At 40.9% G+C, this 20,525-nt stretch overlaps 1 protein-coding gene across 1 annotated transcript in view; it reads right to left on the bottom strand.

Moving 5' to 3' along the window:
• Positions 1–201: 201 nt before the first annotated feature.
• KCNS3 (potassium voltage-gated channel modifier subfamily S member 3) overlaps positions 202–20,525 on the bottom strand; it is a 173,001-nt gene continuing 152,677 nt past the window's right edge. Inside the window, exon 3 of the mRNA XM_077488822.1 lies at positions 202–4,322. Within this exon, the coding sequence (XP_077344948.1) occupies positions 4,141–4,322 (182 nt within the window). The 3' untranslated portion in view covers positions 202–4,140. The remainder of the gene's footprint in view (positions 4,323–20,525) is intronic.

Genomic DNA, 20,525 nt, shown 5'->3' with positions numbered 1-20,525 from the left:
CGTAAATTCCAGAAAACGTACCTTAGTTTGTAGATGTGACAACTTTTGCGCAAACCAATAAATATACAGTTATTGACTTTTTTTTTACCAAAGACATGTGGCTGAATACATTTTGGCCTAAATGTATGACTAAAATTGAGTTTATTGGATTTTTCTAATAACAAAAAGTAGAAAATATCATTTTTTTTCAAAATTTGCGGTCTTTTTACGTTTATATCGCAAAAAATAAAAATCGCAGAGTCAGTCAAATACCTTTCAAAGAAAGCTCTATTTGTGGGAAAAAAAGGACGCAAATTTTGTTTGGGTACAACATTGCATGACCGAGCAATTACCAGTTAAAGCAGCGCAGTGCCAAATTGTAAAAAGACCTCTGTTCATTGACCAGCAAAATGGTCCGGTCTGAAAGTGGTTAAATCTCAGACAATCAGTCCATGACAAATCATTGGAAAATGAACATAGTTTTCAGAAAGCATGGTGAAAATGTACTGGTGGCTTTCCCACACCATAGCAAACTGGTCTTGACACTCTGGGTCTAAAATTGAAAAGAAATAATTAGTCAGGTTTATCACAGCATGATATTCTCCTGCCTCTTTAGCAAGTTTCTCAACAATTGAGATCATATCAGGTACGGCTGACTTCAATGGAGCAACCACTTTGTTTAGACCTCTGTAATCCACAGTCATTCTATATGTCCCATCGGGTTTCTTTACTGGGAACACCAGAGATGAGAAAGGACTTACAGCAGGTCTACGGATCCTTATTCTCAACAGTTCTTGAATAGTCTCCCCATTTTCTTTGTTGCCTCCAGGAAGCCTGTACTGCTTGGGACAGACTGGCTTCTCTGGTGGGGCAATGTAGACAGGGGTCCATTTCGCTTGACCTCTGACTACAGCCTTCACCGTACTAACCACATACGCTTTATCAGGATACCTGAATGTGAATGTACCCCATTCAGTCTGAATAAACTGACCTTGAAGTACATCCATTCCAAGAATATTTTCAGGTAACTCTGATACCAAAACATTTGTCCAAAATCCTGGTCCCTTGCCAATAGCCGATTTCCCCCATGTCTTAACTGTGGTTTGCCCTCCCAAACCTACTATATAAATCAATTCTCCTTTGTGATGGGAAGGATTTCCCTGCAAAAGTGTAACTTCAAGAACAGGTGCATATGGACATCAGTCTCCTGCTGTCACTGCCCTCACTGCAATCACAGGAGACCCACCTTTCCTTCATAAAGGACAAGGAACCTCCCAATCCCCTTTTCTGAGTCTCTTTAACTCCTCTCCAGGATAAATAGATTTGGGTTTGGGTTTATGTGCAGTGTTAGGAATTGGTTTGGAACTAACAGGAGGGGTCTCTTTTGTTTTTTCTAAATCTAGGCTGATGTTATCTTCACTAGTAGTGTTTCTAACCCTGATAGTTTTTCACATAACTAGCCTGGTTTTCTCTTCACCGTCTGTCTTCTCTACCCCATTCCCTTTCTTCTCTGTTCTTTTCTGCTTGTATTCTTCCTGTCTGGCCCTGACCTTATATACTGCCCTGACAGTTTTTTTTTAAGTCTCCTCTAGCTTCCCCAACTGGCTTATGAGGGTAGTGGTTTCATGAATCTTGCTGTTTAATCCCAGGCCTCCAAACAAGGACAATAAAAGAGCCCGGAGATTAAATGGCACAGACTTCACCAGCTTGGAGCGCAGAGCAGACAGAAAGGTTTCCATATCTGGACCCAATACATTCTGGAAATGAATTTAATACAGTTATACAACCCATCTCACGTAACCTGGAAATACCCTCTCCTATTGTTCTCCAGGAGTAAATATTTTCCAGGTCACTAGGACTAGCGTATACTAGGACTATTCCATCTCTAACGAGGTCTAACAGTGAAAAGTTCACAATAAAATCTCTGGCTTTTCGCATTGCCTGACGCAATTGTGGATCGTGGGTTAACACTCTCATAGCCACTGCTTCCTTACCTAACAAAACAATACTGTCTGCCCCATAATCTCACAGGTGTAGGAGCTAACTCAATAGGGGCTGACCAGACCTTTGTTTGTATTGTTTTGCCAGCTCATGGGATGTGACAATGGCACGTACTCTTGCTTTGCTAACAGGTTTACGCCCCTTTCTTTTCCTTAAGGCATTAATTGATTTTGTCATGAGGGCTGCACACTGTTCTTGCAAATTATCAGCCCGACTAGCAGTTGAACAAAAACACTCTGAAGCAACTGTTAGCTGGTCTTTCAATACCTTAACTTCTGCCTCTCCCTTCTCCCTTCTCTGTGATTCAGTATAGATAGCATTAAGGAAGTACCAACTGACTGTGGCACTCTCCTCTTCCCTGCTTTACTTAAATCCAACCCCTTAAGACTAAAATATATAAAATGATCTGAGACTTTATCACCCCAAGTTTTATTCAAGGGAGAAGTTACATTACAAATTATTTAGCAAGAGGCTCCAACTCATTGTCTCTAGCCCAGATAGGTAAGCTGCACACTTCCTTCTGGCCACCAGAACCCTCTACAGTCTTGCTTTTCTTAAACAGCTTAAGCAGCATTTTTACCTAGCACAAGCTACACAACACACCATAGAAAAAAACAGGTTTGCTTTGGTTGAATGATAGCACAGATAACGGCACGAGCCCGCAAATTGTTTTGCTTGCATCTATCTAACAAGGTTACTTTGTGGTATAAGCAAATAAGCTGAGACTTCTGCTGTGTGTAAATGTGCATACAAAACTATTACAATATTAGGAATACAATACAAGACTGACAGATATCTATAACAAGCAAAATTTATAGGAAATAAACAGTCTATAGCAGTAGAAATACACTTAGAAGTTACTTAACTCCGATTACTGTATGTTCATGATCTCCATTGACAATGATTCTCCTGGAGATCAGGTACCTTCTTGCATGATGAGTGGCTTCTGGTTTTAAAGCATGATGAAGTGGGCTATATCGGTCTCTACTGCTCCATTTGTTTGGGCTTTTGTTTACCAGCTTGTTAACAATGGTTACAAACTCATTTACCTTAACAACCAAACTGCCAACTGTCAACAGGTTCCATTGTTACCAAAGCATTCGTTTGAGAAACATCCTCAGACAAACCTGATCTCTGCAATCAAACTAGTCTGATTGCAAGCTCATCCTCAGTCCTGAGTGGTGCTCAGAGATTCGTTGGGAGCCACAAAATCTCTTTCGTGGCTTAAAACTATATTTAGTTTCAGCCATAGTCTTTTGACTAAAATGCAATTTTGTACATCTGCAATTGTTTTAGTTTTAGTCATATTTACTTTACTAAAATCTGCAGTACATTTTAGTTGACTAAAGTCGAATGGGTTTGTTAAATTGTACTACATTGTTTAAACATTTATCTAGAATTTCCAAACTAAATATATACTTCTGGAGTAAAAAAAATGTAATATCATGTCACTATTTATGATATTAAGGTTTGAATAAACTATACAGACACTCTGGTCTGAGGAGGCCTGTAATGCTGCACAGTGCGCTGGATAGTGGTCTCTCAGGCCTGTAATTCTGCACAATTCTTTGGACATTGGTCTGAGAGGCCTTTACTCCTGCACAGTGCTCTGGACGGTGGTCTGAAAAGCCTTTAATGCTGCACAGTGTTCTGGACAATGGTCTGAGTGGCCTGTAATGCACAGTGCTCTGAATGGTGTCTGGGGAGGTCTGTAATGCACACAGTGTTCGGGGCGGTGGTCTGAGGAGACCTGTAATGCCACACAGTGCTCTGGGTGGTCTGAGGAGGCCTGTAGTGCACAGTGCTCTGGACGGTGGTCTGATGATGCCTGTAATGCTATACAGAGCTCTGGGCGGTCTGATGAGGCCTGTAATTCACAGTGATATGATCCTCTGGACAGTCAGCACTCGAGAGGCCTGTAATGTACAGTGCTCTGGATGGTGGCCTGAGTCTGAGGAGGCCTGTAATGCAACACAGTGCTCTGGGCAGTCTGAGAAGGACTATAATGCACAGTGCTCAGGACAGTCATCTGAGCAGGCCTGTAATGCTGCACAGTGCTAAGCACGCTACACCGCTAAGCATGCTACAGTTGCTACCTTGCTTGCTGAGAGGGGAATGACTCATGGGTTTTACAGGTGAAGCTCCAAGGAAACCAGAAGTTCACATTGGTAAATGTCCTTCCCTCACATTTTCCTTACGTTTTTGTTCATTTCCAAAAATGGAATTGATTTTTGTCATAGTTTTCGTCAATTGATGAAAATTTAGGATAATTTTGTTGTTCATCACTGGAAATATGCCGCTGACAAAAATGTTTTCATCGACGAAATTAACACTGCTGTAATCTGAAGGAAAACAGTTAAGGGCTCATTACCAAGAAAACAGTTGGGGACTCAAAACACTGTTGATTTACCACGTGTAAACACATAAAGGCACATCAAAATGAGTAAACGCATATACGCCAACACATATAGAGTCATTACAATGTAAGTGTCTAAACGCAATCATATGCAAGTACTTTAGGTGGATATTTTATGCAGGATCTTCTGATAGCTCTATCAGAAAGAACCAGTGTTCTGTGCACAAAATATGTGTATGTTTGTGTGAATGAGCCCCAAAAGTTATATTCCAGGATTTTAAGCACTTAATAAAACAACATCTTGCCTGGATACCAAAAAATATTCTAAAGGAGAAGTACAGCCAAAGCTATTTTGGCTATACTTCTCCTGGGAACTCATTCTCAGCTGCCAGCAGGCTAAAGTCCATTGTGGCTGACATCATTCAGCTGGTCCAGGCTCGGGAAAGATCCTGAATTTACAGTTGGGATCCACCAAGATGTCTGAACCAGCAACTGGCTGAGCCTCTCAGTAAACTGCTGAGAGGCTCAGCCAGCCGCCTCACTTCCTCCACAGCCCAGCGCTCCAGTGAGTGCTGGAGGGGCAGAGCAGAGAACTGATGACTGACAGTTCACTGAGGGCTGAGAACCGAGCGATCAGTGGTCTTTGGTCGCTCAGTTCTCAGTCTTAGAGCCAGTGGGGGACAAATGCAGTATCGGATCAATGCTGCATTCATCTAGGTGAGTATATATATATATATATATACATTTTTTTTTTTACAAGCCCATACTTCTCTTTTAAAAATAATTTTCACAGGTCAGAATAAAGTCACGTGAAACATTTCAGAGCTCAAAGTTAAAACCATGATGATCCAGATCTGATATTTTTATTGAAACAGGAAGTTTTTATTAGATTCCTCAGTTTCATCGTGTAACACATGCTGCCCCGCATTCACAATTGGTGTTGTTCTACAATGCATATTGCACATGCCAAGACAAAATCATCCTTAATTATTTGTTCACAATATGTTAAAAAAAAATCCTAATTAAGAACAAACAACAAATTACCCAATGAGCTGATAGTTCATAACATTCAGTAAATGAAGATAAGACCACAGTGCATACACCATGCCATATTCAAAAGCCCATATTCAATGGACAATGAAAAACTGACCTTAAAGAGATGATACCCTCCTTTGCTTTAGAGGGTGCCATTCATCTGTTTCCTATGCATAGTGTCTGGCTTATGGACAGCTCTGTAGACCCACTGGTGACGGTGCTATGGACCAAGAGGTAGGGTTCCTATACTCATAAAAAGCGATAGCTGGTGTCTAACCGTTTTGAGCTTTCTCTATTCAAAATGCAGAAATTTGGAGTTTAGGTGATACATCCTATTGGCTAACTTGTTTCATGATAACTTAGATCTTTTCTTAAAATTTTGTACACAAAAACGTATAAAGCCTAAAGAAGAGATCCATGTTACCTTGAAAGATTGCATCTTAATAACTTAAAGCATAACTCCACTTTTCCTGAGAAAAAATCATTCCACTCTGGGTGATCTACAGTGCTTTGAAAAAGTATTCATACCCCAAATAAATATCTGAAAAGTGTGGCTTGCATTTGTATTCAGCCCATTAAGTCAATACATTGTAGAACCACTGTTGGCTGCAATTACAGCTGCAAGTCTTTTTGGGGATGTCTCTACCAGCTTTGCACATCTAGAGAGTGACATTTCTTTGCAAAATATCTCCAGCTCTGTCAGATTGGATGGAGAGTGTCTGTGAACAGCAATTTTCAAGTCTTGCCACTGCAAGTCTGCACTTTGATGGGGCCCTTCTAACACATTAATATGCTTTGGTCTAAACTAGTGGTCTCCAAACTGTGGCCCAGGTGCCAGATTCAGCCCTTTGCTTGGTTTTATCTGGCCTCTGGGGTATTATTCTCCTCCAATGTCAGCAACAGTGGGACATAGTTCCTGCCACTGACACCAACGTTGAGGCACCATTCCTCCCACTGACACCAATGATGGCACACTATTCCTCCCACTAATACCAACAATGGGACACTATTACTCCCCCTAATACCAATCATGGGGCATTATTTACATCCTCTAACATTTTCTACTTCTATGGGCTACAGTCTGGCCCCCTAAAGTTTGAAGGATAGTAAACGGGCCCTTTGTTGATAAAGTTTGGAGACCCCTGATCTAAACCATTCCATTGTAGCTCTAGCTGTATGTTTAGGGTTGTTGTTCTGCTGGAAGGTGAACCTCTGCCCCAGATTGCTCTGTATTTGGCTTCACCCATCTTCCCATCAACTCTGATCAGCTTCCCTGTCCTTGCTGAAGAAGAGCATCCCCACAATATGATGCTGCCACCACCATGTTTCACGGTGGGGATGGTGTGTTCAGGCTGATGTGTAGTGTTAGTATTCTGCCACACATAGCGTTTTGCTTTTGGGCCAAAAAGTACAATTTTGATCTCATCTGACCAGAGAACCTTCTTCTACATGTTTGCTGTGTCCCCCACATGGCTTCTCGCAAACTGCAAACAGGACTTCTTATGGCTTTCTTTCAGCAATGGCTTTCTTCTTTCCACTCTTCCATAAAGGCCAGATTGCCTTTATGAGTGCAGGACTAATAGTTGTCCTATGGACAGATTCTCCAACCTGAGCTGTGGATCTCTGCAGCTCCTCCAGAGTTATCATGGGTCTCTTGGCTGCTTCGCTGATGATTGCTCTTCTTACCTGGCCTGTCCTTTTAGGTGGATGGCCATGTCTTGGTAGGTTTGTAGCTGTGCCATACTCTTTCCATATTTGGATGATGGATTGAACAGTGTTTGTGAGATGTTCAAAGCTTGGGATTTTTTTTTAAATCTAACCCTGCTTTATACTTCTCCACAACTTTATCCCTGTCCTGTCTGGTGTGTTCCTTGGCCTTCATTATGCTCTTTGTATTTTTGTAACAGTTGTATTTATACTGAGATTAAATTACACACAGGTGGACTCATTTACTAATAAGGTGACTTCTAAAGGCAATCGGTTCCACTGGGTTTTAGTTAGGGGTATCAGAGTAAAGGGGGCTGAATACAAATGCACGCCACACTTTTCACATATTTATTTGTAAGAAATGTGGAAAACTATTTATCATTTTCCTTCCAATTCAAAATTATGTGCCACTTTGTGTTGATCTATCTCATAAAATCCCAATAATACCTCGGATTGCAAGTAACACGGTTTATGAGCTTTCGCAATATGAGTTATTATTTTTGAAATCCTGACTTGGATTGCGAGCGTTGTATCGCAAGACAAGCAGGATTAAAGCCTCTGGGGTGTGCAGTACTGCATTTGGCCAGAGGTGCAGGGGTCGCCGGTGACACTTGGAGCCGCACGGAGACACTTGGAAACACTCAGTAACATTCGCCCCTCTTTTGGCCACATGCGGTACTGCATACAATAGCAGTCACTGTGGAACTAATTTTCTGCGTTTCCATTGACTCCTATGGGGAAACTCACTTTGATATACGAGTGCTTTGGATTACAAGCATTCTTATGGAATGAATTATGCTCGTAATCCAAGGTTCCACTGTATATGCTATATTATGTTTTTATTTGCTATTTTTTTCCTCATGAAAGTGGAGTTTTTTTTGTTTGTTTTGCTTTTCTTGTACCTATAGGTAATCCTATAAAAAGGATTACCCGTAGGTACCGTGATTATCTCCTAAATTTGCACTGTTTAAGAAGATATTCACATTGCATGCAGCCAGTGATGTCACCAGCGCATGCGCTCTGAAGGAATGGCATACTAATGCCATCCCTTCAGAGCTTTGTGCCATGATTCGTGACTCCAGCACGCATGCGCAGGAGTGACATAATTTTTGGCACGGCCAATCAGACAGCCGGGGGCGTGCAAACAAGGAAGAAAGAGCGGGTGAAGATGGAAGCCCTGTCAGTTGTAACAGTGCACCATTGGGAGGCTTTGTTCTAAGGTAAGTGTTTCATAATGTGCTAGTATGCGATACATACTAGCACATTATGCCATTGTTTTTCAGGGTTTAAAAAAAAAAGTACAGTTTACTACCGCTTTAATTTGGCCAACAAATGGCATCACTTAAACTTCAAACTTGCTGCAATAACTGGTGACTAACATGGTACAATACTCAACTACTCTATTCTCAATTAAAGTCTGTTTCCAAGGTACTTAAATTTGCCTATCGCTACCTTAATTGGGTTATGTCTTGAAGTCAATATGAATGTATCTATGAATGTGGTCACAGGGGTTTTTTCTAAGCACCCTTTTACTGTCAGTAAGGACAGAAGCTAATCTAGGAACAATATATATGATCTCCTAGGATGACCAAAAACGATATATCCTATGTTATACTGGTTCACTGTCTATATTTTGCACATCTTTTTCTATGGCCCACCCATGCTCCTGAAACATTAGTAATTATTAAACACCAAACCATCTGGGTTCTTCTTTTCAAAGTAATATGCAGGCATGTTCAATGTATGCTGGGCCATTAAATGTCTTAAAATAAATAACATTCATCCACTTTTTAATAGTAAACCGAGACGGGAAGTAGGATTTCTCCTGGAAGGGACTGTACATGGCTTTTACATCATTTTTCATAAGAGCCTGAAAAAAGCACAATGTGGTGTCAATGTAAAGCACGGTAGGTGGAGCTAGGCATGGCTATTCACCGACATGTCTATCAACAGTGCAACTAAGCAGCTACAGTAGCAGCAAGGGTGACATGGATTTCACTACAGACAGTATTGTCACCCTATCAAAAAGAGGTGCCAACCCAATAATTCTATTGGTTGGATCAACAGGCATTAACATAATGTTCCCGAGGATCCTTAGAAAAACAGAGAGCCCCAAAAAACAGGCTCATAGAGTGTAATTGGCTCCAGCATTCTGAGGAGTTGCTGGGACTAGTAGGGCAGCTGCAAAGAACATTTGTTCATAAAGTTCTTTCCATCGTTTTTCTATCGGCTGCTTTGAGTTTCCTTCTAGCAGCTTCTTGGAACCCAAATACTTGACTTACCAACTTCTCTTGAACCCTCACTTTTTAGAAAATATATGCATACAGGAAGCTACCGCTCCCTAGCCCCCCGTAGAGCTGCACGATCCTGGCCAAAATGAGAATCACGATTTTTTCGCTTAGAATAAAAGATCACGATTCTCTCAAGATTCTCGTGATGTAAAATCTTTCACATTATACAAAAAAAATTGTGCTAACTTTACTGGTTAGTTTTTTTTTTACATTCATTAAAGTAATTTTATCCAAAAAAAAAAAATTGAAAGACTGCTGTGCAAATACAGTATGAGAGAAAATATTGCAACAACCTCCATTTTATTCTCTAGGGTCTATATAGTCAATATATAATGTTTGGGGGTTCTAACTTTATTTTATTTTATTTTAACTTGAAACCAACAAATGTCAGAAAAGGGTTTTGTGTTTAAGTGGTTAAACTTTCCTCATGTACACACAGAAGTCTATTTCTTTAACAAATTGTTACAATGTTTATACTTAAGTTCCACTGCTAAAAAATGTTGTGATTCTTGGCAGACTGCCTGTTTTTTTTCTTCCTTTCTTTTGACAGCTGTGGCTTCAGAAGAGCAGAGAGAATTCTTTGCATAGAAAGAATCGTGAAACGCTTTTGTCAAGATCGCAACGGGAAAAAAATCGTGAATGATTCTTGACGATTAATCGTGTAGCTCTAGCCCCCCTTATCTCCCGAACTATTGGCTCCTGCTGCTGTCAATCACAGCCAGTGAGCAGAGGGTGGGGAGGTGGGGCCGAGCAACGCTCTGTGCATCAATGGACACACCGCACAGAGCGCGACTCGGGATTGAGCTTGCACAAGTGCCCCTAAAATGAGCAGGTTGCTTTGGGGGCTCTCAGCAGGGGGGAAGAACCAGCAGCGACAGTGGGGGGACCTGAGAGGAGGAGCATCAGGGCTGCTCTGTGCAAAACCATTGTGCAGAGCAGGTAAGTATAAAATGGTATGACAAACAAAAAAAATTGGTTTGCAATTCCTTTAAATTTAGAATTTGTGTTCAACCAATTCTCCTCCTCAACATGTTATAACTGAGCTGGTCTGAACCAAAAAAAAATAAAAATAAATAAAAAGCTTGGCTTCCATTAATACCATATGGGCTTCCCCTATTTTGCACCAAAAGCTGTGTTGTAGATTTGCATGATTTAACATTGCAGTGAAAGAAGTGGGCAGATATGCAACTTTTCAGGGTGTTAGATCATAGACTGCATGCAGAAAATTGTAATAAAAATATTTCGCTTTAATTTTAATATTGTGGACCTGCTGGCAACATTTTTTTATCACTAATAATGTATCACCAAGACAAGAAATTAGTAGGAACTTCCAAGAGGAACACAGCAAAACATTTTTTTGTAGAAATGGAGAATGCTAAAACCCTCATCAGTGCTCCTAATGGACATTTTCCTTCACCCTCTGTCTACAGTGGGGATCAAAAGTTTGGGCACCCCAGGTAAAAATGTGTATTAATGTGCATAACGAAGCCAAGGAAAGATGGAAAAATCTCCAAATGGCATAAAATTACAGATTAGACATTCTTATAATATGTCCAAAAAAGTTAGATTTTATTTCCATCATTTACACTTTCAAAATGACAGAAAACAAAAAAATGGCATCTGCAAAAGTTTGGGCACCCTGCAGAGTTAATATCTTGTACTGCCCCCTTTGGCAAGTATCACAGCTTGTAAACGCTTTTTGTAGCCAGCCAAGAGTCTTTCAATTCTTGTTTGAGGTATCTTTGCCCATTGTTTCTTACAAAAGTGTTCCAGTTCTTTGAGATTTCTGGGCAGTCTGTCACGCACTGCTCTTTTAAGGTCTATCCATAGATTTTCAATAATGTTGAGGTCAGGAGATTGTGAAGGCCATGGCAAAACCTTCAGTTTACGCCCCTTGATGTAATCCCCATGCATTTTGAGGTGTGTTTAGGATCATTATCCATTTGTAGAAGCCATCCTCTCTTTAACTTCAGCTTTTTCACAGATGGCATCAAGTTACCATCCAAAATTTGCTGAAATTTTATTGAATCCATTTTTCCTTCTACTTGTGAAATGTTCCCTGTGCCACTGGCTGCAATACAACCCCAAAGCATGATTGATCCATTCCCATGCTTAACAGTAGGACAGAGGTTCTTTTCATTAAATTCTGTGCCCTTTCTTCTCCAAACATACCTTTGCTCATTCCGGCCAAAAAGTTATATTTTAACCTCATTGGTCCACAGAACTTGTTTCCAAAATGCCTCAGGCTTGTCTATATGTTCATTTGCAAAGTTCAAACGCTGATTTTTGTGGTGAGGACGTAGAAGAGGTTTTCTTCTGATGACTCTTCCATGAAGACCATATTTGTACAAGTATCTCTTTATACGTCCTATTCTCATTTTCCTATTTGTTTCAATTGATCCGTGCAAAACATCTTTTTGTATTTTTCTCTTTTTCTTACTTGCCACTATCATATATATACTACCTAAACATCAAGTATCTCTTTATAGTGGAATAGTGTACCACAACTACAGTGTCTGCCAGATCTTTCTGGAGGGATCGTGCAGTCAAACGTGGGTTTTGAAATGCTTTTGTCTGATATTTTTCTTGGTCTTCCAGATCTTGCTTTAACTTCCACTGTTCCTGATGACTGCCATTTCTTAATTACATTCCGAACAGAGGAGATTGACATCTGAAAACGCTTTGCTATCTTCTTATAGCCTTCTCCAGCTTTGTGAGCGTCAACTATTTTCAGTTTCAGTTTTCTAGACAACTGCTTAAAAGAACCCATGGTGCTGATTGTTGGGGCAAGGTCAGAGGAGTCTGGCCATTTAAAACCTTTGAGATTGACATCACCTGGTCTTCCCAGACGATGATTGAAAACAATCCATGACACTGGCAGGTCTCAGCTTTGCAAAGGGGGCAGTGCATGCTATAAATTCTGCAGGGTGCCCAATTAATACACATTTTTACCTGGGGTGCCCAAACTTTCGATCCCCACTGTAGATGTCCATTATTCACTAGGACAAGATATGAGAATCAATCTCAATAAAGCCACTCTCACACCAATCAGTCCATTTTCGACTAGACAGATCAAAAACTGCAATGTGTTCCTATGGATGGCTGTAGTCTGATTCCATAGACTGGTCCCCTGCTGAGTCAGAAGAGAATGGAAACGGATGTCACATACGGGTCTGTTCCATAATTTTTTCCTCCATCCAGGTTTATTCTGGTTCGTTGGACCAAACTCAGTAAGTTTGCATTAAGGCTGGCTTCTGTGGACCTGAATGGATATAACAAACTAAAAAAACCAGAAGCACGTGTTTAACCCCCTTCTTGCTGTCACCTCCTGGCTCTTTAAGAGCTCTTAAATGCTGGGAGTCACATGATTGGAAAGCTCCTGATCGCAATAATGCATCGGGAGTATTCCAATCTCCCTAAGTGACTGTGCTGGGAGAGCACAATGTGCGCACCCACCCGGCGCGAGGTCGCATATACACTATATTATCAAAAGTATTGTGACGCCTGCCTTTGCACGCATATGAACTTTAATGGCATCTCAGTTTTAGTCTGTAGGGTTCAATATTGAGTTGGCCCACCCTTTGCAGCTATAACAGCTTCAAATCTTCTGGGAAAGCTGTCTGCAAGGTTTAGGAGTGTGTCTATGGGAAAGTTTGACCATTCTTCCAGAAGCGCATTTGTGAGGTCAGGCACTGATGTTGGACGAGAAAGCCTGGCTTCCAGTCGCCGCTCTAATTCACCCCAAAGGTGTTCTATCGGGTTGAGGTGCAGGCCAGTCAAGTTCCTTTACCCCAAACTTGCTCATCCATGTCTTTATGGACCTTGTTTGTGCACTGGTGTCATGTTGGAAAAAGAAGGGGCTATCCCCAAACTGTTCCCACAAAGTTGGGAGCATGAAATTGATACCTTAAGAGTTCCCTTCACTGGAACTAAGGGGCCAAGCCCAACTCCTTAAATATAACCCCAAACCATAAACCCCCCTCCACCAAATGATTTGGACCAGTGCACAAATCAAGATCCATAAAGACATGGATGAGTCCTGACCTCAACCCGATAGAACACATTTGGGATGAATTAAAGTGGAGACTGCGTGCAAGGCCTTCTCACCAACATCAGTGCATGACCTCACAAATGCACTTCTGGCAGAATGGTCAAACATTCCCATAGACACACTCCTAAGCCTTGTGGACACCTTTCCCAGAACCCTACAGACTAAGTTTGGGATGCCATTAAAGTTCATGTATATGTAAAGGTAGGTGTCCCAATACTTTTGGCAATATAGTGTATGTGCACCATCGGCGGGAAAAGATTAAATCTGATCATCCATGGGGGTTACATGGGGCTCTTTTATCTCCATCACAAGACTCCGTACTGATCTAATTCAGCAGGGGTTATTCCATGGTTCCCTTGCTGAGATTGAACAGAGGCACCCATGTGAATGGGGCCTAAAGCCTAATGCCTCATACACACAACCGTTTTTTCCGTCAGAATAAACTCTGACTTTTTTCCGAGTTCTGCTGAAACGGACTTGCCTAAACGCGATCACACCAAAGTCCGATAGTTTAGAACATGATGACGTACGACGGGACTACAAAAGGAAGTTCAATAGCCAGTAGCCAATTGCTGCCCTTGCGTCGCATTTGGTCTGTCGGAACAGCATACAGACGAACGGTTTTCCTGATAGAAATTGATTCCGTCAGAAATATTTAAAACATGTTCTATTTCTAGGTCCGTCATAATTTTCGAAATAAAAAAAAAGTCTGTTGAAGCCCACACCCAATCGGAATATCTGATGAAATTATTCCGTCTGACTTTTTCTGAAGGAAATTCCGACCGTGTGTACCCTTTCCTACTTTATTTAAAAGTAAAATAAAGCATTAGAAGTTACATTTTAATTAGGGCTGAAACAACTAATCAATTAATCGACAACTAATCGATTATGAAATTCATCGATTACTATTTTCATAATCGATTAATCGGCCAGTAACATAATGGGGTTAAAAAAGAACTTAAATGAGCCCTTTATAGTACAAAAATATAATCACTAATGTAAATATTACTTTCAGGCCGCGTACACACGGGCAGACTGTTCGCCCAACTTTGTCCGCTGAACAGTGTTTGGGCGGACAGTCCGCTCGTGTGTGGGCTTTCAGCGGACAGTTTCAGCGGACAGTTTGACGAACAAGGTTTTACGGAATTTCCGAAAAACTGTCCGCTGAAACCTTGTTTCAGCGAACAGTCCGCTCGTGTGTAGGCTTGTTCGTCAAACTAAGTTCCGCGCATGCTCAGAAAGGATTTACATGCCGAAAGTTATAATGCAGTGTATAGGACGTCGTATTTTTCGTCCCGCCGTACGTGCCGTTCACGTCATCGCGCACGGTTTCAGCAAACTGTTCGTCCGTCGTGTGTGGCCATGTCCGTCCATGCTAATTTTGAGCGGACTGTTTGCCGAAACTGTTTGACGGACAAAGTTGGGCGAACAGTCCGCGCGTGTGTACGCGGCCTCACTGTTCTACAGTAAAAAAATTACCCACTTCCAGTAGTGATTATCTGCTTTTTTTGTACTATAAAGGGCTAATTTTAGTCTTTTTAACCCCATTGTTACTAAACGTCTTAGGCCTGGTTCACATCTATATGTTTATTGGTGTTTTTTGCAGAAACGCACTACAGTTCATTTACATGGTTTCCTATGGGACACGTTCATATCTATGCTTTTTTCAGCCGCTGCATATTTGGAAAGGGTCAGGGACGTTTAACGCAAAACGGTGCTTTTTTGGTTCAATATACTTTAACAGAAAAGAATGTAATGCATTTTTGCAGCAATTTGTGTTTTTTAATCTGCCCAAAAAAAATGCAAAAAGCGCAAATTGCAGTAAAATCACGTGCGCAAAAATCAAAACACACAGCAAAAAGCACTGCAGAAACAGATCAAAAGCAAAAACTGCATAGGTGTGTACCGAGCCTTATGCTGGCCTCACAGATCAATTTTCAGGTGAGAATATTCAGAAGAAAAATCTTTGTACATTCGCTGAATAAAAGCATTTTGTTTGAAATGTTCACTTCATTCCTCAACAAAAACCACATACACTGAAAATTCCTTTGACCGAGAAGTTTTCTATTATTTCCAAATTTTCCTGTCACTGTGGTTGAAAATGAATGTCAATTTGACCCATTTTTTCTTTTTAAGGTTATTAACTGATTAATCGATTAATCAAAACAATAATCGGCCAACTAATCGATTATGAAAATAATCGTTAGTTGCAGCCCTAATTTTAATATATTAAAACTTCCAAAATAAACAGAAAAATGCTTATTTTCCATAACCTTCTGTTCTGCAATACATGATCTATTACAAAATTAAGGGTCTCCATTAAGCAACATAACCAATTATAAAATGTAGAGGTCTTTTTCGCAAAAACGCGGCCCCAAAGCATTTAGCAATCTGCACCTCTCTCACTACAACTATAACATCATGTTTTATTCTGTGATGTTCTATATAGGCACTGATAAAAAAATAATATATATATATATATATATATATATATATATATATATATATATATATATATATATATATATATATAATGTTCTATATGAACTAAACTGGCATTTCTGCAATCTGAAGTCTTAACTTGGTAGTGGTATTAGTATCAATGGGATGCGCTTGAAACCTGTGAACCTGTGAATTAAAAAGACGAGCTGAGAAAATTGAAGTTCAATAGCCACTGTGGCTCTTCTGCTTGATTCCAAACTTTGTGCGTCGGAATTGTGTACACAACGGATTTTGTTGTTGGAAAATTTGAGATCCAGAACTCAAATTTTGTGTGTCGGAAATTCCGATGGAAAATGTCTGATGGAGCCTACACACAGTCGGAATTTCCGACAACAAGCTCCCATTGGAAATTTTCCATCAGAAAATCCGAAACCATGTGTACGGGGCATTCATGTGCATCCCTAGTGGCTGGGGAGGTAGGCCATCTGATGAGCGGATCTCATGAGAGCTACTGCAGGTAAAGTATGGGCACTTTAAGCCTGCTATAAGGTCTGTTTTTTAAGTGTCTCTTTCAGAGCTAGTTCACACCAGATGCTTTTCAGTGCATTTTTAACTGTATCCAGAATTCATGCACATTGTTTGTCATATAGTCCAACAGACCTAGTTGACACCAGTGCGGTCACTTCCAGTGCTTTCAACAAAAGTACAACTACTGCATTTTTTTTTGTTGTCCACAAGGCATAACAATGTATATAAATGCACCAAATGCACATTATCCTAATGAAAATAAAGATTTTTCAAGTGTCAAAGTAAAAAAGAGAAAAATATGCACTGGAATTCATAAAAACACATGTAAATGCATATTCAAAAATACATCTGGAAAGCTGAAATTGTGGTGTGAACAAGCCCTACGTGAAAGAGGACATTTTCCGGGAGATACCTTGCTACAAGGGTTTTCATGAAATACCAGTTCTTCAGTACTTTGAAAAAGTGCAGTCTGACTCTACATTAGCAGTAAATTCCCCATGACAATATTAAGAAATATGTCCAGAGACAAAGAAATTTGGGAAAATCTACAATTTCCCAGCACGCACATGAGAAATGAGCATAAAGGGCTTGAAGTGCAAGTAAAACAAATATGATAGCTATTTAACAAACTATTTTTAGAATTTTTTTTTCCATAGAAAAAATATGTAGAAAAATAAAACAGGAAGCAAAATATTCAGTTTGTCAAAACAAAACGTAGTTTCTGCAATAATAGTCTAGTAGCAATATATGTTACTAAAATATGGCCAAGTCATACCCTGAGATATAAGTGCTATAAAGACTGAAACAGTGGTCAATTGGGACCTTATTTAAAGAGATTCTGTAATTCTTATAATATCCTGTTTATCAGTTAGTTTGATCCAAATAATTACATTTTGTAATATATTGTGGTTGTCGTAAATGTCTATTTTCATAGCATCCTTGTTCTGGCCTGGTATACAGTGTCCATGTTTGACCATGAAATGACATCTTTCTCGTAATTAGCCAGGGCAATAAATAAAAACAAGCCTTTCTTGATGCTAACCGTACCAAAGAAACTTAAAAGTATAACAGTGGGACCTAGTATTTTTTGGCTGGTAATGTTGGTATCTTCAGACTTGGCTCCAGCACACTGGGTAACAGTTTTAGCGTGGTACACATGGGCCATCAACATGGGGACAAGGTGCTTTGGGGTGGGGGGGCAGAGCCCCAATGCTCCCCCCCATGTTGAGTGCATGTGGTCTGGTATGGTTTGGAGGGGGTAGGGGCACTCGCTCATGCCCCTCTCCCCTCTTTTCTGACCTGACAGGCTGTTGCTCAGATAAGGGTCTGGTATGGCTTTTGGAGGGATCCCACGCCATTTTTTTTTTTAATTGGCGTGGGGTCCCGTCCACCCATCCATACCAGTCTGGTATGGATTTTGAGGGTGAACCCCACGCCAAACTTTTTTTTTTTTTCAATAGCCGGGGGCAATTGCAACCAAGAGTCAATTTAAATATGATTTGACTTCATATATGTTGCAGATGGGCCACTTTACAGGCAGACTAACGGGGACCCCACTGCACTATATTTAAAGGAATTTTTCGTTTGTTTTGTTGCACTTTAAGCATCATTAAAATCACTGCTCCTGAAAAAAAGATTGTTTTAAAATAATATTTGCATTGATACATGTCCTTCAGGGCAGTACCCAGACCCCCACATCCCTTTTATAACCAATTACTTGCATATAAGCCTTCAAAATGGGCACTTTTGATTTCTCATGTTCAGCTCCCATAGACTTCAATGGAGTTCGCTGTTTGGGGAAGAGCTTTTTCCCTGTTCAGGAGTTCTGCTGCAAACCGAACAGGAGGGGTGTTTGGCCTATCTCTACCTCTGGGTTGAATGAAAAAGAACATAAAGTGTGTACCAGGCTTTAGTTTGCATCAAAGTGTCCTTACTAAAAGAATTGAGAATTAGAAGGCAGACAGATGTAGACAAGTGTGTTTGGAGTAGGAGGTCCCAAAAGGGACACTATAGACCAGACTCAGTAAAACGAGGCAGCTCTGAAAACAGCTATTTTTGTTCAGTAAATTATAGCAGAAATTAAAATGCCAGTTATTCCCAAAATACAGAGGCAAGAAAAGAGAAAGGCCTCTTTCACACGGGGCGGATCAGTAATGATCCGCCCCGTGAAGATCCGCTCACTCAGCGGGGATCGCTCCGTTGTCCCAGCTGAGCTGGCTGCGGACAGGGCGGTCTCCGCACACTGTGCAGGGACCGCCCTGTCAGATCTCCGCTCTCCTCTATGGGGATCGGACGAGCACGGACCGTGTGTCCGTGTTCGTCCGATCCGCTCTGCAGACGGATAGAAAAATAGGATTTTCCTCCGTCTGCAGAATTGGACTGTTGCGGAGGCGGACGAAATCAAATAAAATGTGATCTGATCCTCAGCGAAGTCACAACAATTGACAAACACAATGTATTTAAGCTGATAACACCCAGACAGTTCTAATTTCTCATTTTCACAGAGATTCACAATGTTTTCTTGCCACTGTATTTCAGAAGTGAGGGTTTTTTCTAAAAGGAAGGTCCACCAAAAGCTGACATTTCTGGACTGGGTTGAAGCTACTATAGAACACAGTGGTTACTTAGATCTCCCTTGACATCATTGGCATTATCTCCCACTGGAGCCCCTGGCCCAATTTCTCCTGCAGCGGATGTCAGTGATCTTTTGGCGTTATGTTTAAAGAATAACTAATATACAGGCAGGATTAGGCAGACGACAAATACCACACAAACAGTAGACAAGTACCTCTTAGCCCTTGTACACATGATCGGACATTCTGACAACCAAATCCGTTGGATTTTGTCTGACGGATTTTGTCCGAAACTGTTGCATACACACGGTCGGACAAAGTTGTGGGAAAATCCAATTGTACATAACGTGATGACGTTATTTCGTCACGACGGGACTACGTTCAGGCTAGTAGCCAATAGCTTTGGTCTAGGAATTTGATCAGAGCATGCATGGCACTTTGTCCATCGGAGTAGGCTACACATGATAGGAGTATATCCGATCTGAGCATTTTGTCGCAAAATTTTACGAATAAGTTGGAAAACTTGGTCCGTCGGAGTAACAGTCCGATGGAGACCACACACAGTCGGATTATCTGACAAAACGGTCCAGTAGGACACATTCTATTGGAATCTCCGACCATGTGTACAAGGGCTAAGACTCAAGGATGCCTCAGCTACACTGTTCATCTTGCATATAAGTAGGATAGTGTTTGTAACCTCTTATGGCATTACAGAGCAGTTGGGACATAAGGTTTTCTGTAATTTCCTATAAGCTACCATAATGCAGGCACTGTGCATCAATTTATAAATGCAAAACAACAACTACCATACAATCAGCCACTCTGGAGGCTGCATCTGCTGTGCAGGGTAATGGAGACATTGCTGAGCTCCCCAGGTACCGGATTGTTTTCGTTGCAGACTATCCAAGGCCTAAAGAGAATGTGCAATTACTACTTAAAAATGGATCTGTGCTTTGCCCAAAAAATGTGATGCAATAGGGCCACTTTAATTCTGATCTGCACATACACATAAACTCACCTTCCCTTTTGCCCTCCACCTCTGTTTTTGCTGTCAGGAGTGGAAGCAAAGTACATGTCAGCTACAACTCACCAGAGCCATAGCTTACACTGGGCTATCCTGTGTGACAGAGCTGATTGGCACAACACTTTACCAGGGAGTGAGTCACATGCTCCTCCATTCCCAGAAGTATTCTCATACCCAGAAGTACTTTGGCATGGTGAAAAGGCAAAAAAAAGTAAGTGTATGCTGATGGGGGGGGGGGGGGGGGTAAAAGCAAATTTGTTTGCCCTGATTGTGTCTTACCCTTTACCCCAATTAATTCTACATACACATGGGTGGCAATCTTGTTTCCCATAAATACGACAGCAATGGGCACATTTGTGGTGATGTAATAAGCACATGGCCAAAGCCATTGGAAAATGTAAACAGTCAGCATACTATGTTGTAGTAAGCTGTTTTCCAACCTGCACTGAATAATCAGTTCTGGGTGGACTTAACCAACATAATTCAAATGAGGAGGTAGTAATCAGTGATGATGATAAATCATAACAAGCATGGCAAA

This window comes from Lithobates pipiens, unplaced genomic scaffold, assembly GCF_037356315.1.
Source record: "Lithobates pipiens isolate NorthernLeopardFrog02 unplaced genomic scaffold, aLitPip1_a1.2 Scaffold_18, whole genome shotgun sequence".
Classification (NCBI taxonomy): Eukaryota; Metazoa; Chordata; class Amphibia; order Anura; family Ranidae; genus Lithobates; species Lithobates pipiens.
The sequence above is the reverse complement of the archived record's forward strand: the minus strand, read 5'-3'. Positions and strand labels throughout refer to the sequence as shown.